We start from the raw sequence: 20,728 nt of genomic DNA on the forward strand, positions 1-20,728 counted from the left end.
AAAATCCTAAAAACAGAAATCAAGGAGCAAGAAGGTAAAAGTCTTTCTTAATCACTAATTATTTCAAATGGAAATAGACTAAACTCCTCAATCAAAGGACATAGATTGGATGTATAGACTTGGAAAATGTACAGTTATACTCTGTCTAAAAGTGACTAATTTTAGATACAAATACACACAGGTTGAAACTGAAATGATGGAAGAAAATATTCCATTCAAATATTAACCAAGACAGAATTATACCACTATCAATGAGAACAGACTTTAAAGCAAAATTTGTCAAAATAGTCAAAGAGGGACATTGTATATTGATAAAAGAGCAAATCACCAAGAAGATATAACAAATATAAGCATGTGTGCACCAAATAACAGATGCCTAGAATATATAAAGCAAACATTGACAGAATGGAGGAATTTACAGTATTAATTGGAGACTTCAGTACTCTATTTTCAATAATGGATAGAATAACGAAGTAGAAGATTGATGAAGAAACAGAGGGTTGAAGAGCATTAAACCAATCAGATTTAACAGATCTATGGACTCCGGGAGTTGGTGATGGACAGGGAGGCCTGGCATGCTGCGGTTCATATGGTCGCAAAGAATCTGGACACAACTGAGCGACAGAACTGATATATTAAATCCAGGCCTGGTGCACTGGGAAGACTCAGAGGGATTGGGTAGAGAGGAAGGTGGGAGGGGGGATCGGGATGGGGAATACATGTAAATCCACGGCTGATTCATGTCAATGTATGACAAAACCCACTACAATATTGTAAAGTAATTAGCCTCCAACTAATAAAAATAAATGAAAAAAATTTTTAAAAAATTAAAAAAATAAAAATAAATAAATTCTACTGAAAAACAGCATAATATGCATTTTTTTCTAATGAACACAGCACATTCTCTAGATAAACCATGTGCTGAGCTTAAAAAAAAAAAGCCTTAATGAATTTTAAAATAATGACATCAATACAAAGTATCTTTGCTGATTACAATAGAATGAAGGTAGAAATCAATAACAAAAAAACTAGGAAATTCACTACTATGTGGAAATTAAGCAACACACTTTTAAATACCAATGGGTCAAAGAAGAAATAACAAAAAAATTTTTGCAATTGTCTTGAGACCAATGAAAGCAAAGATACAACATATCCAATTTATGAGATACAGTGAAAGCAGGGAAATTTATAGCTGTGTGTGTGCTCAGTTGTTTAAGGTGCTATTTAAAAAAAAAAGATTAAACCCAAAGCTAGCAGAAGAAAATAATAAAGACTAGAGTGAAGATAAACAAATTTTGGCAAAAGAATAGTGAAAAACAATGAAACAAAAAAGTGGTTCTTTAAGATGAAGTTATTCACCATTTGATCTAAGATGGCCATTTTAATATTTTCAAGACTTATTCTGACTTGCTGAATATTAGGGTGTTCGATATTTGAAAACAGTTTTTACCTTCACCAAAATTTTCTCCATTCAAAGCTAAATGTCATTAGTCCCTTTAAATTTTCATCTTATTCCAAATGTTCAGACCCTTCACAATTCTGTATATTATACCCTTACCAGACTCCTTTTTATTTAATTTTTTCAAATTCAGTTTCCCAGCACTAAGCAAAAAACTGTAGCTAAAAATGTGACCATAGAAAAGTATATTGACATCTCTTGCTTGGAGATAACATCTGCATTGCGAAGCTCAAAATATGCTCATCTCTGTTCTCAACTCAAAGGCAAATTATTTTAAGAAGGGGAAGAATGTTCCGTTTAGATCACAAGATGACTCTGACTTATCATTTTCATGTGGTTTCTTACACATGAAATGATTAGATGTCATGGCTATCAGGATTGAAATACAAATGGCCAGACTAAGATTGGGTAAATTATCCCAAGATGAAAATCTGAAAAATCCACTACAGATATGTTTATGGTGGACTCACTGATCAAACAATGCTGCTTCCATTTAAGGACACTCTACATACATGCCAAGCTTGAGCCTCCTCCAGAGTTCAGGTAACCTACATCTCTCTCCAGAAAGGAGACACTGAACTGATACTGGGGAGAGCTTGGGTAAATTGATGTAGGACTTTGTGGGGCTATGATGGATCTTCTTTCCTTGGTGGATGCTAAGTGTGTTATCATGGACCAGAGTAACTGAGGGCAATGTGTTTACTCTCAGAGGAGGCTTTAAGCAGTTCACAGTGATAATCATATCTCTGGAGGTAGAAAAATTATATAAATCTTTTATATTTTAGGGTAACTTGAATGATACCCCGCTAATGGCAAGACATAATTTTTCTTTTAGGGGCAGACTTTTCCTTATTCACCAGTTGTGCGTGGATAGACATTGATTACCTGTAAGCTTAGTCAAATCATTGTTTATCCTTCAAGACAGAAAAAGTTCATCATTTGTTCAAAGTCTCATTGCATGTACTTTTTCATTACTTAATATGGAATTAGAGCCATAATCACTAGAGATTGGATTTCTGCTCCACTCTTAGAACCTCCAAATAGTGCACATTAAAATGTTTTAATCATGCATATTAATATCCACTTACAATTACACATGAATATATTATCTTAACGGTTTGATTTCATTCTTATGCAAGGTGCTCAGTATGAGAGTATTGGTCTTCAATTTTGCAAGGTGATTTTTCACTACTTTGGGAATATACAAATGGATGGATTAAAGTGAAATTACTCAAGGAGTTTGCACTGTGAGAGAAGTTTCAGAATATTCAGAAAGCTTATTACCAGAAGCATCACAGACGTGAAGAGGAGAAGTATAGGAAGAGTGATAGTATCCATAAGTTAAAGTGTGCTGAAAGAAGTGAGGTGGAAGAATAATCAATATATAATGAGAATAGATGAGTGAGGTTTCCAGGCAAGAGTACTGGAGTGGGTTACCATTTCCTTCTCCAGGGGATCTTCCCAACCTAGGAAACGAACCTGGGTCTCCCGCACTGCGGGCAGACGCTTTACCATCTGAGCCACCAGGGAAGCCCAAAAACTACTTAGAGATGTCTAATTAGGGAATGAGAAAACAGGTTAACCAGACCTAAGAGTAACAGCTCCAACCACCAGGACTTGTATCCTGTGTTCTACTCTGTCTTTGTCTCAAATACCTTTATAGAGACACTAGGCATTTAAATTCATGAACACAGCACATATAAACACCAACAATAACAATGACAAAAATCAAACTCACCTTCTCCACTTGTAAAGAGTTTTACAAACCAACTCATTGTCTGAGTCACCAAGTCAGAAGGGAGTTTGATTCACATCTGTTGGTCCACAGGAAATTCCCAGCTTTTTTCTGATCTGGATTGCCAGAGCTTGAAATGTCTTTGTGCCCCCTCTACCAATACAGAAGAAAGGGACTGTACTACTCAGGGCTATATCCTTGGGATGGAGAGCTTCAGTCACGTGAACCAGGTCTTTTGCTCCCAAGTGCTGTAGCTGGGTAGAAAATGGAATTGTCTCAGAAGCAGGGAAGGAGACTCTGGAATTTTGTCCTTGGAGGCTGATAAAGCAGTATTCTGTTGGCAGGTGTCCATTTCCTCACTTGAATGCACACACAAATGATCACATATACACACAAAATTCAATTGATAAGTGGCTTTTTTATTTCCTTTGTGCAGATAAAGCCCAGTGAGACTGCCTAGTACTGGAAAAGGAAGATATTTTATGTTCACTTAACAACATATGAAAACCAATTAAACTTAAGCCAGGGTTGTTACAGAGCAGGCAATGATTCCATGTTCCTTTCCATTTTCCCTTCTGCAGTCCAAATTTAGTACTAGCCTTTATTCTTCTCAAATTCAGTAACTTCTGAGCTCTGCCTACTAGTGTAAACCTAAATTCTGCTATGGAGTCTTCTTTGTATCTTTCTAATCCTCACATGGGTCCATATTCCTTTTGTGGTGGAAAAATATGCCATTATGTGGCTTTACCACAGTTTATCCATTCAACCATTGATAGGCATTTGGGTTGTGTTCACTTTTTTGGCCGTTGTGAAAAATCCTGCTGCAAACATTTGTGTACACATTTTTTATGTGTGAATATATACTTTAATTTCTCTTGGGGTGGATCTGGAATGTTAGGTCCATAAATCAAGGAAAATTGGACATGGTCAAGTAGGAGATGGTAAGAATAAACATCAACATCCTAGGAATCAGCAAACTAAAGTGGACGAGAATGGGCAAATTTAATTCAGATGACCATTATATCTACTGATGTGGCAAGAATCCCATAGAAGAAATGGAGTAGCTCTCAAAAGAGTCCAAAGTGCAGTACCTGGGTGCACCCTCAAAAATGACAGAATGATCTCCGTTTTTTTCCAAGGCAAGCCATTCAACATCATAGACATCCAAGTCGATGGCCCTACCACTGATGCCAAAGAAGCTGATCAGTTCCATGTAGACCTAGAAGACCTCCTAGAACTAACACCTAGAAAAGATATTCTATTCAGAATGCAAAAGTAGGAAGTCAAGATATATTGAGAGTATCAGACAAATTTGGCCTTGGAGAACAAAATGAAGCAGGGCAAAGACTAATTGAATTCTGCCAGGAGAATGCACTAGTCATAGCAAATACCCTTTTTCAACAACACAAGAGATGACTTTACACATGGACATTACCAAATGGTCAATACCAAAATCAAATTGACTATATTCTTTGTAGCCAAAGATGGAGAAGCTGTATACAGTCAGTAAAAATAAGACCTGGAGCTGACTGTGGCTCAGATCATCAGCTTCCCATAGCAAAATTCAGGCTTAAACTAAAGAAAACTGGGAAAAACACTATGCCAGCCAGGTATGACTTAAATCCCAAATGAATTCGCAGTAGAGGTAATGAACAGATTCAAGGAACTAGAGCTAGTTAAGAGTGTGCCAGGAGAACTATGGACAGAGGTCTGTAACACTGTACAGAGGCAGTGAACAAAATCATCCCCCGCCCCCCCATAAAAAAGAGAAACAAGAAGCCAAAGTGATTATCTGAGGAAGCTTTACAAAAAGCAGAAGAAAGAAAAGAAGTGAAAAGCAAGGGAGAGAAGGAAAGGTACAACCAATTAAACACAGTTTCAAAGAATAGCTAGGAGAGACAATAAGTCCTTCTTCAATGAACAGTGCTTAATAAGAGAAGAAAACAACAAAAAGGGAAAGACTAGAGATCTCTTCAGGAAAACTGGAAACATCAAGGGAGCATTCCACCCAAAGATGGGCACAATAAAGGATAAAAATGGTAAAGTCCTACTAGATGCTGAAGAGATCAAGAAGAGATGGAAAGATTATAAGGAAGAATGGTATAAAAAAAGATCTTAATGATCTGCATTACTACGATGGTGTAGTTAGTCATCAGGAGCCAGACGTGTGAAGTCCAGTAGGTTTTAAGCAGCACTGCTGCTAATAAAGCTAGTGGATGCGATGAAATTCCAGCAGAATTATTCCCATCCCTAAAGGAGGATGCCATCAAGGTTTTGCATTTATTATGCCAGCAAATCTGGAAGACCCAGCAGTGGTCACAGTACTGAAAAAGATCAATCCTCATCCCAATTCCCAAGAAGGGTACTACCAAAGAATGTGCTAACCACCGGACTATTGCACTCATCTCACATGCTAGTAAGGTCATGTTTAAAATTTTGCAGCTAGGCTTCAGCATTAAGGGAACCAAGAACTTCCAGATGTCCAAGGTGGGTTCAGAAAAGGAAGAGGAACTAGAGATCAAACTGCCAAAATTCACTGTATTATAGAGAAAGCAAGGGAATTTCAGAAAAACATCTATCTCTGTTTCATCGACTATGCTAAACCTTTGACTATGTGGATCATTACAAACTGAGGAAAGCTCTTAAAGAGATGGAATACCAAACCATCTTACTTGTCTCCTGAGAACCCTGTATGCAGGTCAAGAAGCAATTGTTATAACCCTGTATGGAACAACTGATTGGTTCAAGATCGAGAAATGAGTACGACAGGGCCTTCAGCTGTCACCTTGCTTGTTAAACCAATATTCTGAGCACATTATGAGAAATGCCGGGTTGGATGAGTTACAAGCCAGAATCAAGATAGATGGGAGAAACATCAACAACCTCAGATATGCAGATGACATCACTCTAATGGCAGAAACTGAAGAGGAACTAAAGAGCCTCTTGATGAGGGTGAAGGAGGAAAGTGAAAGAGCTGGCTTAAGATTAAATATTAAAAAAACTAAGATCATGGCATCTAGCCCCATTGTGAAGTAGTAGTGAAAGTCACTCAGTCGTGTCCAACTCTTGTGACCCCATGGACTGTAGCCTGCAAGGTTTCTCTGTCCATGGGATTCTCCAGGCAAGAATACTGGAGTGGGTTGCCATTTCCTTCTCCAGGGGATCTTCCTGATCCAGGAATTGAACCCATGTTTCCTGCATTGCAGGCAGATTCTTTTCCGACTGAGCTAGGAGGGAAGCTAGGAGGACTTCCTTGGCGGCCCAGATGGTAAAGTGTCTGTCTACAATGCAGAAGACCTGGGTTCGATCCCTAGGTCAGGAAGATTCCCTGGAGAAGGAAATGGCAACCCACTCCAGTACTCTTGCCTAGAAAATCCCACAGACAGAGGAGCCTGGTGTCCATGGGGTTGCAAAGAGTCAGACATGACTGGCATCTAGCCCCATTACGGCATGGCAAATGGAAGGGGGAAAAGTGGAAGTAGTGACAAATTTCCTCTTCTTGGGCTCCCAAATCACTATGAATGGTGACTGCAGTCATGAAATCAGAAGACGATTGCTTCTTGGCAGGAAAGCGACGATGAACCTAGAAAGTGTATTGAAAAGCAGAGACACTACTCTGCTGACAAAGGTCTGTATAGTGAAAGCTATGGTCTTCCCAGTGGTCACGTATGGTTGTGAGAGCTGGGCCATAAAGAAGGCAGAATGCCAAAGAATTGAACTGTGGTGCTGGAGAAGACTCCTGAAAGTCCCTTGGACAGCAAGGAGATCAAACCAGTCAATCTTAAAGGAGATCAACCCTGAGTATTCACTGGAAGGACTGATGCTGAAGCTGAAGCTTCAGTATTTTGGTAATCTGATGGGAAAAGATGACTCATTGGAAAAGTCCCTGGTGCTGGGAAAAATCGAGAGAGAAGGAGAAGAGGGCATCAAAAGATGAGATGGCTGGACAGCATCACTGATGCAATGAATATGAACTTGGGCAAACTCCAGGAGATGGTGAAGGACCGGGAGGCCTGGTCTGCTATAGTCCATGGAATCACAGAGTCCAACAGGACTGGGCGACTGAACAACAACAATGGTAATTCTACATTTAACTTACTGAGAAACTTCTAAACTATTTTCCACAGTGGCTGCATCCTTTTACATTTCTCCACATTCTTTCCAACACTTGTTATTTTCCACTTGGTGAGGAGGGAATGTAGGGAGGACATAGAATATCTGTCTTAGAGGGGATGATGTGATATTAAATTGTGGTTTTGAAGAAAGTGAGAAGCAAAAGTCGTTCAGTTGTGTCTGACTCTTTGCAACCCCATGGATTCTATAGTCCATGGAGTTCTCCAGGCCAGAATGCTGGAGTGGGTAGCTCTTCCCTTCTCCAGGGGACCTTCCCAACCCAGGGATTCAGCCCAGGTCTCCTGCATTGTAGGCGAATTCCTTACCAGCTGAGCCACCAGAGAAGCCCACATTGTGGTTTACTTTTCCCAAATAACTAATTGTGTTGCACATTTTTTTTCAGGTGTTTATTGACCATTTGCACATCTTCTTCAGATAAATGTCTTTTCAAATCATTTGTTCATTTAAAAACTTGAATTGCTTTTCTTTTTATTATTTAGTATTAAGAATTCTTTATATATTCTTCACACTAAACTCTGATGAATAATTTGTAAATATTTTCTCTCTTTCTATGAGTTGCCTCTTCACTTTTTTGATAATGTCTTTTGGTGCACAAAACTTTTAACAAAGTCAAATTTATGGTTTTCTTTGTTTGGTTGTGCTTTTGGTGTCATAACTAAGAAGCCTAAACCAAGATTTACACCTATGCTTACATTTAGATCTTTAATCCATTTTGAGTTAATGTTCCACATATGATGTGAGATAGAGGCCAGCTTCATTCTTTTGCCTGTAGATGTTTACTTTCCCTTCACTGTTTATACCTCAATGTGCTCTCATTTGATTCTGGTTTTCCCAGACCTCCATCATCTTGACATCATCACATTTGTTAGAACTGGATTGTGATTGATATTTATTTTTTCTTATATCCTTACATTTAAGATATAGTTTAGCTTCTCATCAAATTATAGTTTAACTTTTCTCCTTCAATATTTGAAAATAAAACTCTTCTGTCATTTTTATTCACTGTTGTTGTGCATCTAGTTTTTGTTTGAGCAATGCTACTAAAGTGTGATCCATGTGTTCATGTATGCTAAGTCACTTCAGTCATGTCCAGCTCTTTGTGACCCCATAGATGGTAGCCTGCCAGACTCCTCTGTCCATGGGATTCTCCGGGTAAGAATACTGGAGAGGGCTGCCATGCCCTCCTCCAGGGATCTTCCTGACTTAGGGGTCAAACCTGTCTCCTGAGTCTCCTGCATTGCAGGTGGGTTCTTTACCATTAGTGCCACCTGGGAAGCCCCAAAAGTGTGATCCATAGATCAGTGCATAGTTGTAAACTATTTCTTACTAATTCTTCATGAAACAAATATAGAAATAAAGTATTACAAAATTTAGAATGAATTGATAGAAAATGTTAGGTATATGATATTTAATAATAAAATTACCACTCATATGTCTTTGTACTCACTTCATCATTTCCAGTAGTTTATTCAGAAAAGTACGTCTGTGATATATAATACATAATGCAAGAAACATTTACAACAAACTACAAGATGGGAAAAAGATTTTTGAGAAACACTGCTTGATGTGGCTGGAAACTTTGGTCATGCAGATTCATGGAGACTTAAGTCAAGAGGCCTCATAATCGGTGGTCCTGAGGACACCCGTCAGGACTGGAATCCTTGGGTTTACAAAAAATGGGCTACTATCTTCACAATTTACAGGTTTTTATTCTAAGTCACTCAATATCATGCAGATGGGGAGAACTCCATGGATTTCAGTTTGAAGTAAGGATAGACTGACCCAGAGATGTGGGCCTGGTTGAAGGAGAAGACGTGGGTTCCATCAATCATGTTATAGAAAGAAATGTTACTATCCTCATAATCCAAGAAAATCACAATCTTTTGTGGGCACTTTTCAATCAGGAGAGACTCTTCTTTGGAAATGCCTTGGCAAGAACAAGTGAGAGCCCTGTATTCACATCCCTTCTTCTCTAAGACGTTGAACTTCATCTCCCGTAGATTGTTGGGTAACTCACTCTTCTCTGTGGGCTCGTCATAAATGCCTAGAGTCCATTCATCAGTGTCCTCAAGGTCCACCTCCCAGTAATATCTCCCCTTAGTGAATCCTTTCTGATCAAGTTTGAGAAGATTGCCACCTCCTTGCTTATTACATAATACTGCCTGAGTTTCCTTTGTAAAGTCAGAATTGTTCTGATGAACATTTTCATGATTGACACTCACAGAAACTGGAAGAAATAAAAAGGAAAGGATAAAGCCAAGATTGCATATTTCAGAAAACTGTTGTACAGGGGAAGCTTTAACAAAACAGAGCAAATGTGTAAGGAGTGGTGAAAAGAACACCTCTCCTCTGCAGGTGTGTGTGTTGGGGGAGGTGGAGCTGGGTGGGAGGGGGGTTTGATGTGTTCTCTTGCTACTTGTTCTTGCTACCCATTTTATGCTACTTGTCTTATCTTTGCCACGGTCAGTGTTTTGACAGAGTGCCAGAGTGTGCAGGGATCTTTGAATGTTTACTGAAGAACGGTGTTCCTGCCATGTTCTCTGCAAATTAGTCCTATTTTCCTCAGTTAGTCACAGGCTCCATCTGATCTGACTGCTCTACAAAGAACAGCTGAATTGCTATTTTGAGCCCTTTTTACTTAGTGTGGGGTCTCCTCAGCTGGGGGCCTATGTTAATTTCTGTTTCAGAACCAAGTGGACCCCACAGACAGGGAAGCTCCAGTATTTGAAAGGGGAAGCACAATCAGAGTAGCTAATCCTAGCAGCAGTTGTCAGTTCAGGCTAACACTGAATGCTTATCACGTCCTCCTTCTCTTTACCAGAAGAGTAGTGCCTGTCTTTTCAACTAGGAGAGGATGTTAGAAGGATAAGCAGGGTCTCAGAGGGGATCTCAGAGGGCAGGTTAGAAGGGGGTCAAAAAGATAAATAAAGAACCACTTACCATGTTCAAACTGTTCCTTCCTCCAGTCTGAAAAAGAGCAACATGAATTGAAACCAAACAGAAGTATACCCAGGGGATGAAAAGGAGATATGATGATTTTCCTGACCCATCACCTTCTCATGGTGACATTCCCTTCCTCCTCTAAACTCCTCAAACTCTGGTAGTGTCCAGAAACTACAGGACAAGTAGTATGCTTTCTGTGCTCTCAGATTAGAAACTATCACATAATTCAGCCTGAAGTTGGGGCTGTTCTCCAGCCTAAGCCAGGTTTGGAGACCCCAGGAGCAGGGTCTGATACTCTACATGCCACTCTACTGTGCTCTCCAGGCCTTTGTGGGCCTCCTCATTAATGATGAGAACTATAAAATATATTTTTAATTTAATTCTATTCTATTCCTCCTCTAAACCCCTCTATTTACAGCTTTTCTGGCCTATGATCTCCTTAGAGTTTAAGTTTATGACCAAAGCATTTAAATGAGCCCTTATTACTTTGACCCAGATTGTAATCGGATAGCTTATATTTTTCTCCAGAGACAGATTCCTAGTGGGAAAAAGAATTGCATCTGCTTCTGCCTGTGGCCACTTCTCTTATAACAGGCCTTGTGATTTTATTTGAAGACGGTATTCTCATTGAGTCTTGAGACAATAGGCAGATAAGGACCCATCCATAATTCTTGGCTGGAGCAGCTCTGTGGTCTCTCACTAAACTGCCCTCCTGTCAGAAATGTAGCACTCGGATGCATGGAATCTATAAATATATGAGTCAAGGAGGACATCAGAGATCATGTATTCCAATCTCTTCATCTAAAGAGATAAAGACACTGAGGTCAAGAAATATAAAATAACCCGACTTCCCAGTTGTAATTGACAGATTTGGAATTAAAAGTGTCAAAAGTTGTCCTTAGTACTTTGCTCACTCCTTTAGAAACACAGGGACATTTTTCAGTATCTCATAAAAGAAAACTCTTAACAGAACTGCTTAATCAGCTTTAATCCTTGGGAGGAGTTCCTCTGACCTTCTCTTATCAGAGCACTCATCAGGCTGTGTGTAGTTGCCTGGCTCCTAATTTCTTCCCCCAGTGGACTTTAAGTTCCACAAGGTCAGAGATAATAACTTGTGCCACCAACATCTAGCATGCCTGGCATATAAAACTGCATAGATATATATATTCAAGGAATGACCTAGTGTGTTTTTGAGACCCAACACCATATTCCACACACACACAAACAGAAACACATGAGTTATAAACCTACGGAATACGTAGACACAGATTTCAGAGGGTATAAAAATAGCCAATTCCCCCTACCTCCAGATAAACATATTTATGCAGAAGATATTAAAATATTTTGAAAAACTGTTTTTCAACTTTTTCATACATAAACCTTCTCCCTCTATATTGAATTTTACTTTCTTTATTTCAAATAGGTAAAATAAGTAAAATCATAGTTAATATACTTTTCTGAATATAAAATATATTTTCTGATCTTTTAAAATTTATTTGCAAAGTAAAAATGCTGACATAATATATTCTTTATTCTTCCCAAATCTCCTCAAAGTCACTCTGAGTTCCATATTTCCCTTCTCCATAGTAGAAGGGCTAACAAGTCACATTCATGTTGTGTCCTACCCTAGTCATGTAGTAGAATTGACTAGTCAGCACTTATTTCTCCTTCATTATCAGCTCTGGAAGACAATCGGTTATTTGAGTCTCCAAATACAAAATACTACAGAGTGATACCAAATAAAAATTTCACAACTTTCAAGTGTGTGTACGTGTGTTTATATTTATGACTCTGCTTATTATGCTCAGAATACCAGAGGCATTTGGCAAGACAAGGGCCAGAGGTTTACATACCAGGATATATCAGGGCCTTCTTCCAGTCTAAAACAGAACAAATACAGGAAAGACAAGATGAGACATTAATCTGCAACCTCAAATTTCTCTTCCTTTCCATAATTTCTCTTCCACTAATCGTCATGAATCCTTTAGTCTTTTCTCTGAGAATAGGGAATTGAGAACTTGTTGGACATCTGGACATCAATTGACATGACTGAGTTGCTTACCTTTATTGTATAATGCCTTTCGCTGTTCTGAAAGAAACAACATTCAATGAGAGACCCAGAACAGGTGTGGAAAGGGGTACAGATTCTACACAGGGCATGAGAAGAAGTAAGACTCACCGAGATCTTCCTCAAGCTTCCCTGAAAAAGAAAGAGATAAAAAATCCATCAAATTGAGTTTTAGTTGCTCCTGAGCCCAGTGAGTAGCTAAATGAACTCAATTTGACCTTCTCTTAAGGATCCCATAGTGAAGCAGGTGAGAAAGATTAATGAATATCTTTGTCAAGTGTAAAAGGGCAAGCTCTAAGAAAAGTTATTTGGGAAGAATCCTGGGGTCACACAGGAAGGGAAGTCCATGCTTCATGGGAGTTTGATTTCTTAGGTGTTTCTGGAGTTTATTCTTGAAGGATAAAAAAGGAAGAGAAGATAAAGGAAGATATTTCTGCAAAGAGAAACAGGTTGGGGTACAGAGACTTGAAAGGGCATGGTGTGGATTGGAGGCTTAACACCACTGCCCACAGATCTCCTAACTTCCCATGTGGTTTTCTCCTTTGCATAGGACTCCCAGTTCTGTGGAATTCTTGGCACCCTGTGTTTTCCTCAGGATTCTTCAACAATTTTTTATTTCCCCATCAACCCTGCACACACAGTATCTGCAGCTTTTCCAGGAACCTCTGATTTGACTTGCTGCCCGATTTACTTTTGGCTGAATGTGCCTCTTCCTTTTCTTTCGCCACCTTGGCTCTTTCCTGAGATGCTTTCTCCCTTTCCTTTACTTCTCTGTTTTTGGCTTTATGTTGTCTCCAGCCAGTGTAGCTGATCCCGATGAGGAGAAGCACCAGCACCGGGAGTGTCCCAGCCAGGGCTGTCTTCCATGGAGACGTTCTGGGGAAGAAAGGCTCTGACACAGGCATGTGGAGACACAGTGAGAGACCGACCTGGAGGAAGCCCCGCCCTCTCCCCCAGGCTCCCTTCGGCCCTCCTTCACTCCTCCCTGCCTGGAACACACCCGGCTCTGCCTCGGGGTTTGTGCCTGACTGACCTGGAAGGAAGATGGCCGACGCTTTCTCCTGGCCAGAGACGGGGTTCTGGATAGAGCAGGTTACATTGCCCAGAGAGCTGTCCTTGACCACAAGAGATGACTCCACATGGAACAGCCCATCTCCATCTTGACTCTGAGATTCATAGAGGGATAGTAGCTTCCCTCCTGCCATGTCCCTCCACTGCACCCTGGGTTTGGGGAACCAGCCACCTGAGGAGCACAGAACTTGGATCCCATTATCCTCGGGCCCCATCATGCGAACGTGAGGGGCAGAGCCCAAGCCTGAGGAGAGAAGACATGTCCCTGAGGCCTGTAGTCCTTGGTGCTCAGGAGTCCCTGAGGCTGAAGGTCTAATTGCCCTTCACTAGGCTGATAAGTAGGAGAAGGCAATGGCACCCCACTCCAGTACTCTTGCCTGGAAAAGCCCATGGATGGAGGAGCCTGGTAGGCTGCAGTCCATGGGGTCGCTAAGAGTCGGACACGACTGAGTGACTTCACTTTCACTTTCATGCATTGGAGAAGGAAATGGCAACCCACTCTAGTTTTCTTACCTGGAGAATCCCAGGGACAGAGGAGCCTAGTGGGCTGCCGTCTGTGGGGTCGCACAGAGTTGGACACAACTGAAGTGACTTAGCAGCAGCAGCAGGCTGATAAGTAAACTGAAACTCAGAGTTCAAAACTGCTCACAGTCAGCATAAGGCTTACCTCTGATTCTGAAATCAATATGAAGTTGATTCTGAAATCAACTTAATGCTTTTGCACTGTACTAGGACTGAGAGAGCTTTGGGGTCATTCCAAGAAGAAAAAAGCACGGTGACAATCAAAGAAAAAGTGAGTTTAATCCTACAAGTTGTCTTTCTCTTCTGACTGGGTAAAAAAATTATTTGAAGGTGCCAGTATCTATCTGAATTAATACAAGTTAATAAATTTTTGAGATCTTTTTGGATACCAAAATATCTACAGAAAGATTGCCTCCTTTGCTGTTTAAAAGCCAAACGTGGTTTTGTCCTCATTGTACAGTTTAGAAAGCTGACATTCTGCAAGGTGACATGTGGAAGATCCTGAGAAACACCAGGCTGGGGTTCCAAACATTCTCAACTTTCCCTTTGCTTTATACCATGATACATGCACTTTGTGCTAAGTTAACATACCTATCACGTGCAGCTCCACAGCGGCTTCCTGGGAGATGTGACCATCATTAAAATGACACCAATACTGGCCATCATCAGATGCACGGACGTGTTGGATCAGCAGGGCCACAGCCCCTCTGCCTATGGAGTCCTCTGCCAACTCTGTCCTACCACGGTACTCCAGCATTTGCTCCTCGTCTTGTTCCTGCCCATTCTGGTACACGAGCACCGCTGGGGAGAGCTGGGCTCGGTACCACCGGATCTGCATATGGGCTGCACTCTGCTCGGGGGACAACTGGCAGGGCAGAGTGGCATCTGCCCCTAGAGGGACCTTGATAGGCTGAGCTGGTCCCATCACAGAAAACCCGGATGCTGCGTGAAAATCAGAGACAGATTGGGGGAAGTGGTAGGGGAGGAGATGAGATGGTAGACCCACATGCATTTTGTAATGTGAGACCCAAATGTATTTTTCTTATTTGTGTTATGTTTTGATCTCCAATTAAAGAGACAGTATCAGAAACTGTCATTATTGAGACTTCATGGCTGGTTATCATCAAATCTGGAGTCTGAAAATTTCATCTTGAGGGGCCCCTTTTACTTTATGAAAGAAGGATACATGTCCCAGAAAGAATAAATGTCTTGTCCCAGATCATAACCAGCTCAGGGATCCTGAGTCCAAATTCTTTGTTTTCAAATTTGGGTTTTCTTGGCAGTATAAACATTACAAAGTATATTTTAAGAAAGAGTTACATCAAATTTAAACAGATCACTAAGATCACTCACACTCAATAAAGATTTAGATAAATATTATAGCTGTGGTTTTTATGAGGTCTGCTCAAAGGATGTTGATGTGAAGGAGATCACTCCCACCCTTCACCTGACTCGTCAAGCCTTCTGTTGGCAGCAGGCAGAGCTACAATTTTCCCAGGTATAACTGCCTTTGAGAGAGTGCAGCGTTGGGACTGGTGGACCTACGTATAAGAAGAGCCACTGAAAACAAACCAACAAATGAAAGCCATGAGAGAAAACACTGACCTGGGGAGCCCCACATGGACACCCAGAGAAGGAGAGAGGGTAGAACACTAGCAGGAAAGAGGCCAGGAAAACCTGCCATCTTCTTCAGAGCAGAACATGGAGCACGCTGGAAGCACAAAACATTCACTCTGAGGACGTTGAGAAGGTGGTGAGAAGCCAGCTGAGTGAAAGTTCTCAGAAAAAAAGAAAAAAAATCCCGTGTGCAAAGAGTTACTTTTATACACAGGATTTTGGCTGTTTTCCCTTACAGACCTTGAGACAAACACCACCAACTCCCAACCGTTCCCATATGGGTTTTTTTTTTTCCTTCCCCCTTTTGTTTTTCTGAAAACCGTTTCCCCAGCAGGTGTAGGAAACGGTAAACCGTTCTCTTGTGTCCTGTGGGCTTGCTTGCCTATCTATGGATTCACCACCTCGCCAGGGCTCTCTTGAAATTGAAAACCTTGAGTTCAACTTTGAGAAATGAAGTCAGACACAAAATTCACCCACTTTCCTCAGTCAAACTATTTCTCCCCTCCATTCACTCGTTCATTCATTCATTCATATATTAATTTATTTTGCCCACAAATACTCTTGTGGCTTAATTCCTGAAAGGGAAGGGAGTTTTCTCCCCACATGAGCCCAGAACTCAAGCCCTTTTTTTTCAGGACCCACATGTCCCACAGACACACCTGCACATCCCCACACGTGTTTTTCTCACCATCCAGGTTGAGCCAAGGGGGGTTTCTGGACCAAGCTCCTGGTCTCCTTAGCACACCTACACGATCTGGCTCCAGACACAATTTGCACCTGGTTGTTCTCGTGGTCAGCATCCAGGGGTGTGGCTGCAGGTGATGAAAATGGCAGGTTTCTAATCCATTCCTCAATTAGGAAAATATTCTTAGTAAGGAGGACAAATAAGGCTGCCAAGAAGAATGGGCATTTGAATGCCTCTTCAGAAATGGGTTTAATGAGAAAGTCTCAGCCTGCCTCCAGCACTGCTACTGACTTTGAAAGTGGAAGTAATAGTTCATCCCAGAGGACTTTGAACCGGACTGGGCTATAGAATGATAGAAACTCTAAAGTTGATTTGGTCAACAGTGTTCAGTATGGCTCCCTGCTAGAAACTGCAAAGGACAGAAATTGCAATAGCTGGGGAGACAGAATCATCTTCCTGTATAATATCCAAGTCAGTTGGTCATCCAAATGCTTGATTCACAAAGTTAGATGATTTTGAGGATAAAGCCAATAGCAGCACGTTTCCTCCTACCACACCATAGCTGACATTGGAAGCCGTGTGCACAGCTGCATGGGAGACAATAAGACATCGGGAATGGAGGACTCTGTGCTCTGAGAATATTAGGGCTGTGTTTCCAAAAAACCTTAGGGTTCCCCAACATAGAATAGATGTAAAAACACAGTGATAGAGTACCAGATACAAAATGCTCACACAGAGTTTTCTTTCCATTTCACACTCTTTCTAAGTTGAATTCATGTTTTTTTCATGTCACACAAGGTTTACAGATAATCAGGGACAAAAGAAGCAATTGCATAAATATTAATATGTAAGTCTGGACAAATGAATACCAAAATCCTAAATAAATATTCTCTGCAGATATTAAGGTACATTTGAAATTTTTAAGAAATCAAATGTACTGAGATATAATTTGCATAAAATGGAATGCGTGGCTTTAGAACATGCATTTCAATGAGGCTGCACAAATGCTTACACTCATGTAACTACCACTTCATTGAACTATGGAACATTTTTGTCTCTTGAAATTTTCCTCATGTCCATTGTCCATCATTCCTTTCCAAGGGGGGTGTGAAAAACAGTATTTTGATATAAATCATGATAGCTTAATCTTGCCTACTCTTAAACTTCACCAAAAATGGAGTCATACAGTATACACACTTTTGTGCTTGGTTTCTTTGGCTAAACAAAATGTTTTTTTGAGGTTCAACCACATTGTGTATATCAGTGCATTTAAAATTTTTTCTTGCCACATAATATTACACTGTTTGAATGTAGGACCATATATTCTGCAGTTTTCTTTGGAGCTGTCTCCCTTCCTCATACAGGCCCATCTCCTTCCACTCAAATTCTTTCACACCACTCTGGCAGCACTCCTCCATAAAACTATCCTGTCTTATTTGGGGTCTGACACCTACCTTATGGTTTAGGTCTGAAACAATAAAGAGTGGGAAGGGAAAGCTGAAGGAGAAAAGAAACTATCTGAAAACGTTATTTGCCTCTTTTGTTTACTTTGAGATGTATGATACGTCTTTGTGTATATGCTGCTGCTGCCAAGTCACTTCAGTCATGTCCGACCCTGTGCGACCCCATAAACGGCAGCCCACCAGGCTCCCCCGTGCCTGGGATTCTCCAGGCAAGAACACTGGAGTGGGTTGCCATTTCCTTCTCCAATGCATGAAAGTGAAAAGTGAAAGCGAAGTCGCTCAGTCGTGTCCAACTCTTAGTGACCCCATGGACTGCAGCCCACCAGGCTCCTTCGTCCATGGGATTTTCCAGGCAAGAGTACTGGAGTAGGGTGCCATTGCCTTCTCTGCTTTCTGTATATATTCTATCTCAAAATGTAGATAGACTAATATAGATTTCCAACAGTTAGAAAAAATAAATTTTAAAAAGTCACATACATACTTAGGCATTTTTCCCAATAAAAGAGAATTGCTTGAGTAAAGCCAATTAATCTGTGAAGAATATTTAGAGGGAATTACACTGAATACAGGGCTTTCCTGGTGGCTCATAGGTTAAAGCATCTGCCTGCAATGCGGGAGATCCAGGTTCGATCCCTGGGTCGGGAAGATCACCTGGAGAAGGTAATGGCAACCCACTATATAAAAATTTTAATGCAAATATGAAGCATATTAGGAAGGATTCATTCATAGGAGTTGAAGGATTAGAGAAACAATCAGCATTCTTGGGAATGAAAAATTGTCTTAAAGTAGAAAATAAATAGAGGTGTCAGCTCTCAGTAGACACTGCTGAAGATCAAAATATTGGGTTAGAAAAAAGGAGTTATTATGTGGTACTTAAAATCAAAAAGACTTAAAATTTGGGAAATATAGGTTGAGCAAATCCACCCAGAACTTCAACATTCACCTAGAATGTTTCCCAAGATGAAAAGATTAGGGGCAAGAATCAGAAGGAAGGGTACTTCACAAAAAGCTGACTACTGCAGAAGAAGAGTCATTTATACATGAATTCTTGTAATGTTTTAGAGTTACAAACAAACAACTAAACAAAGCACAAAACCTTAAAGTTCCAGGGTGCAGAAAATGTGTTATGTACAAAAGAAAAAAAAATCAGATTCCATCATACATGTCATTCAATATTAATTACTAGAAAACAGTTGAATGGAGTCTTCATTTTCGTCAACAGAAATTCAATTATCAGGTGAAGAAAACAAAGGGAGAATTTCATTCAAGTCGACTGAGGATTATAATTCAGGAGACAGATTCAGAAGCTCTGAGAACTCTCCCACCTGTTAGAAGTTGAAGGTACAACCGTACACATTTTTAAGACAAAAGATTGTCATCAAAATGACATACTGACATCTTACATTAAAGTTCACCAGAGATAGTGCAGGTAAGCATGTGCAAAGCAATTAGCAAGTCTCCATGATTCCTCACAGAGTCAGGAAAGAATGCTGTTCTTTTAAGAAGTTACATTGCTAGTATTAGAAGAAAGGAAAAAAAAATTATCTTTATAGTCAAGCCAGCATTCTCACCTTTGAGGAGGTCTGGTTAATGTACAATGCAGAAGTACATTACATATTACACGGGGAGAAAAGAGACCCAAACAGACAGACAGACAGACAGAGAGAATTTTGTGCTTAAATTTCCTTGTCCAGCTTTAAAATATAAATTTTGTTTCATCACTTTCCTGAGTAGAAACTAGAATTTTCTAAGCAACAAAACTAGCATTAAGGGCAAAAGAAAATTCTGGACAAGCAAGGAATCAGAAGCTTTTTTTTTTTTTTTCTCATAAAGTTTCACTTATATGATAAGTGAAGGTTGCAGGTTGAAGACGAGGGCTTGGAGCAGGGAAAGGTACAAATACTTCTGGGCTACATCCCATAGTTGTTTACTCCCACTCTTTGTTATGTGACTGGGAGTAAAGTGAAAGATAGGTGATTTAGCAGACGTGTTCTGGCCAGTATGGTCTTCCTATGTGGCTCAGTGGTAAAGTATCTTCCTGCCGGTGCAGGAGACTCAGGACACTTGGATTTGACCCCTGGGTGGGGAAAGTCCCCTGGAGGAGGAATGGCAACCCAATGGCAACCCTGATATTCTTGCCTGGGAAATCCCACGGACAGAAGAGCGTGGGGGCTACTGTCCATGGGGGTCACAAAAGTTAAACACGACTTCAAGGCTGAGCACGCATGCATGTCCTGGCATTAGTCACCTAGAAACGGAAGAATCATGGGCTGACTTAATCTCCTTTTTCTGATACCTTCTTCCAATAGAGTATTTGCCTCCATGGTGACTGCATGGTTTTCCTGCAGTGGTGACTTCATAAATTTTAATTGTGTTCCAAAAGTATGATAGCATTATTCATACTCATGCCAAACCCCTGCCTATTTAGAAAATGCAAATCCAAATCTCTAGTGAGATTAGATACTTAACCAAGTTTCAAAGAGAATACTTGAAAGAAGCAGATATTTTGGTATTAACTTTATAGGCAGATCTGGGGGAGGCTTGGCACTCTAAGCACACTGGAGGAAAGAGTTAGGTAAGTGTCATAATGGGTCGTTCTACTAATCCATGTTGTCTGAAGTGGATTTCTATTCATCAAAAACTGAGAGAAATTGTTAAATCTCACCAAGTCATAAAGTAAAAGATTTGATGTGGCATAGTTGTTATATTATTTAAAACCTCTCTAGCTTCATTTATATGTTCTGGAAATGTTCTGTTCATTTCTGATTAATTATGGTTATAAACTTTTTTGAGTTCCAAACTGATTTTGCATTTTTTAATTCTGCTGTAGGCTGTTAGCACCATGCGGTCCTTGGAAGTTATGTGCTCATGATGAATGCCAATATTTGAAGGGATCATCTCGTTTCTTTGAATGATTTCTCTCTGAACTTTATTTTTATTTTAAAATTAACACTACCATATTTAAAACTTTGTTAGACTATGTCTGGTTTGTGAAAGAGAAAGTGAAATTCGCTCAGTTGTGTCCGACTCT

General features: G+C 40.3%; 2 protein-coding genes across 8 annotated transcripts in view; both read right to left on the reverse strand.

Moving 5' to 3' along the window:
• LOC122429918 (butyrophilin-like protein 1) overlaps window positions 1-3,335 on the reverse strand; it is a 28,956-nt gene extending 25,621 nt beyond the window's left edge. For all 5 annotated transcript variants that reach the window (XM_043450621.1, XM_043450619.1, XM_043450618.1 and 2 more), the window contains exon 1: window positions 3,198-3,335. In XM_043450621.1, coding sequence (XP_043306556.1) covers window positions 3,198-3,234 — 37 coding nt within the window. In that variant the 5' untranslated portion in view covers window positions 3,235-3,335. The remainder of the gene's footprint in view (window positions 1-3,197) is intronic.
• Window positions 3,336-8,764: 5,429 nt separating this feature from the next.
• Window positions 8,765-16,514, reverse strand: LOC122429570 (butyrophilin-like protein 1). Of its 3 annotated transcripts, none has more exons than XM_043450000.1 (10): window positions 16,238-16,514; window positions 15,538-15,643; window positions 14,524-14,874; window positions 13,373-13,654; window positions 13,031-13,231; window positions 12,451-12,471; window positions 12,334-12,360; window positions 12,125-12,151; window positions 10,269-10,295; window positions 8,765-9,555 (listed from the first exon to the last, which is right to left on the reverse strand). In XM_043450000.1, the coding sequence occupies exons 1-10, from the start codon at window positions 16,238-16,240 to the stop codon at window positions 9,056-9,058; spliced, it is 1,545 nt and encodes a 514-aa protein (XP_043305935.1). In that variant the 5' UTR covers window positions 16,241-16,514; the 3' UTR covers window positions 8,765-9,055. The 3 variants fall into 3 exon arrangements, with proteins under 3 accessions (XP_043305935.1, XP_043305934.1, XP_043305936.1); XM_043449999.1 differs by having other exon boundaries at window positions 16,209-16,514; XM_043450001.1 differs by lacking the exon at window positions 13,031-13,231 and having other exon boundaries at window positions 16,209-16,514.
• Window positions 16,515-20,728: the final 4,214 nt, after the last annotated feature.

The sequence above is a fragment of the Cervus canadensis genome, chromosome 28 (genome assembly GCF_019320065.1).
Source record: "Cervus canadensis isolate Bull #8, Minnesota chromosome 28, ASM1932006v1, whole genome shotgun sequence".
Lineage (NCBI taxonomy): Eukaryota > Metazoa > Chordata > Mammalia > Artiodactyla > Cervidae > Cervus > Cervus canadensis.

What these genes read in the sequence shown, in the direction of transcription:
- LOC122429570 (XM_043449999.1), bottom strand. Translation starts at nt 16,349, where the DNA reads ATGCTGACCACGAGAACAACCAGGTGCAAATTGTGTCTGGAGCCAGAT. An exon ending in GAAGCTTGAGGAAGATCTCG is followed by an intron (nt 12,361 to 12,450) that starts GTGAGTCTTACT and finishes TGTTTCTTTCAG; the next exon opens with AACAGCGAAAGGCATTATAC. An exon ending in AAAGGCATTATACAATAAAG is followed by an intron (nt 12,152 to 12,333) that starts GTAAGCAACTCA and finishes GTTCTGTTTTAG; the next exon opens with ACTGGAAGAAGGCCCTGATA.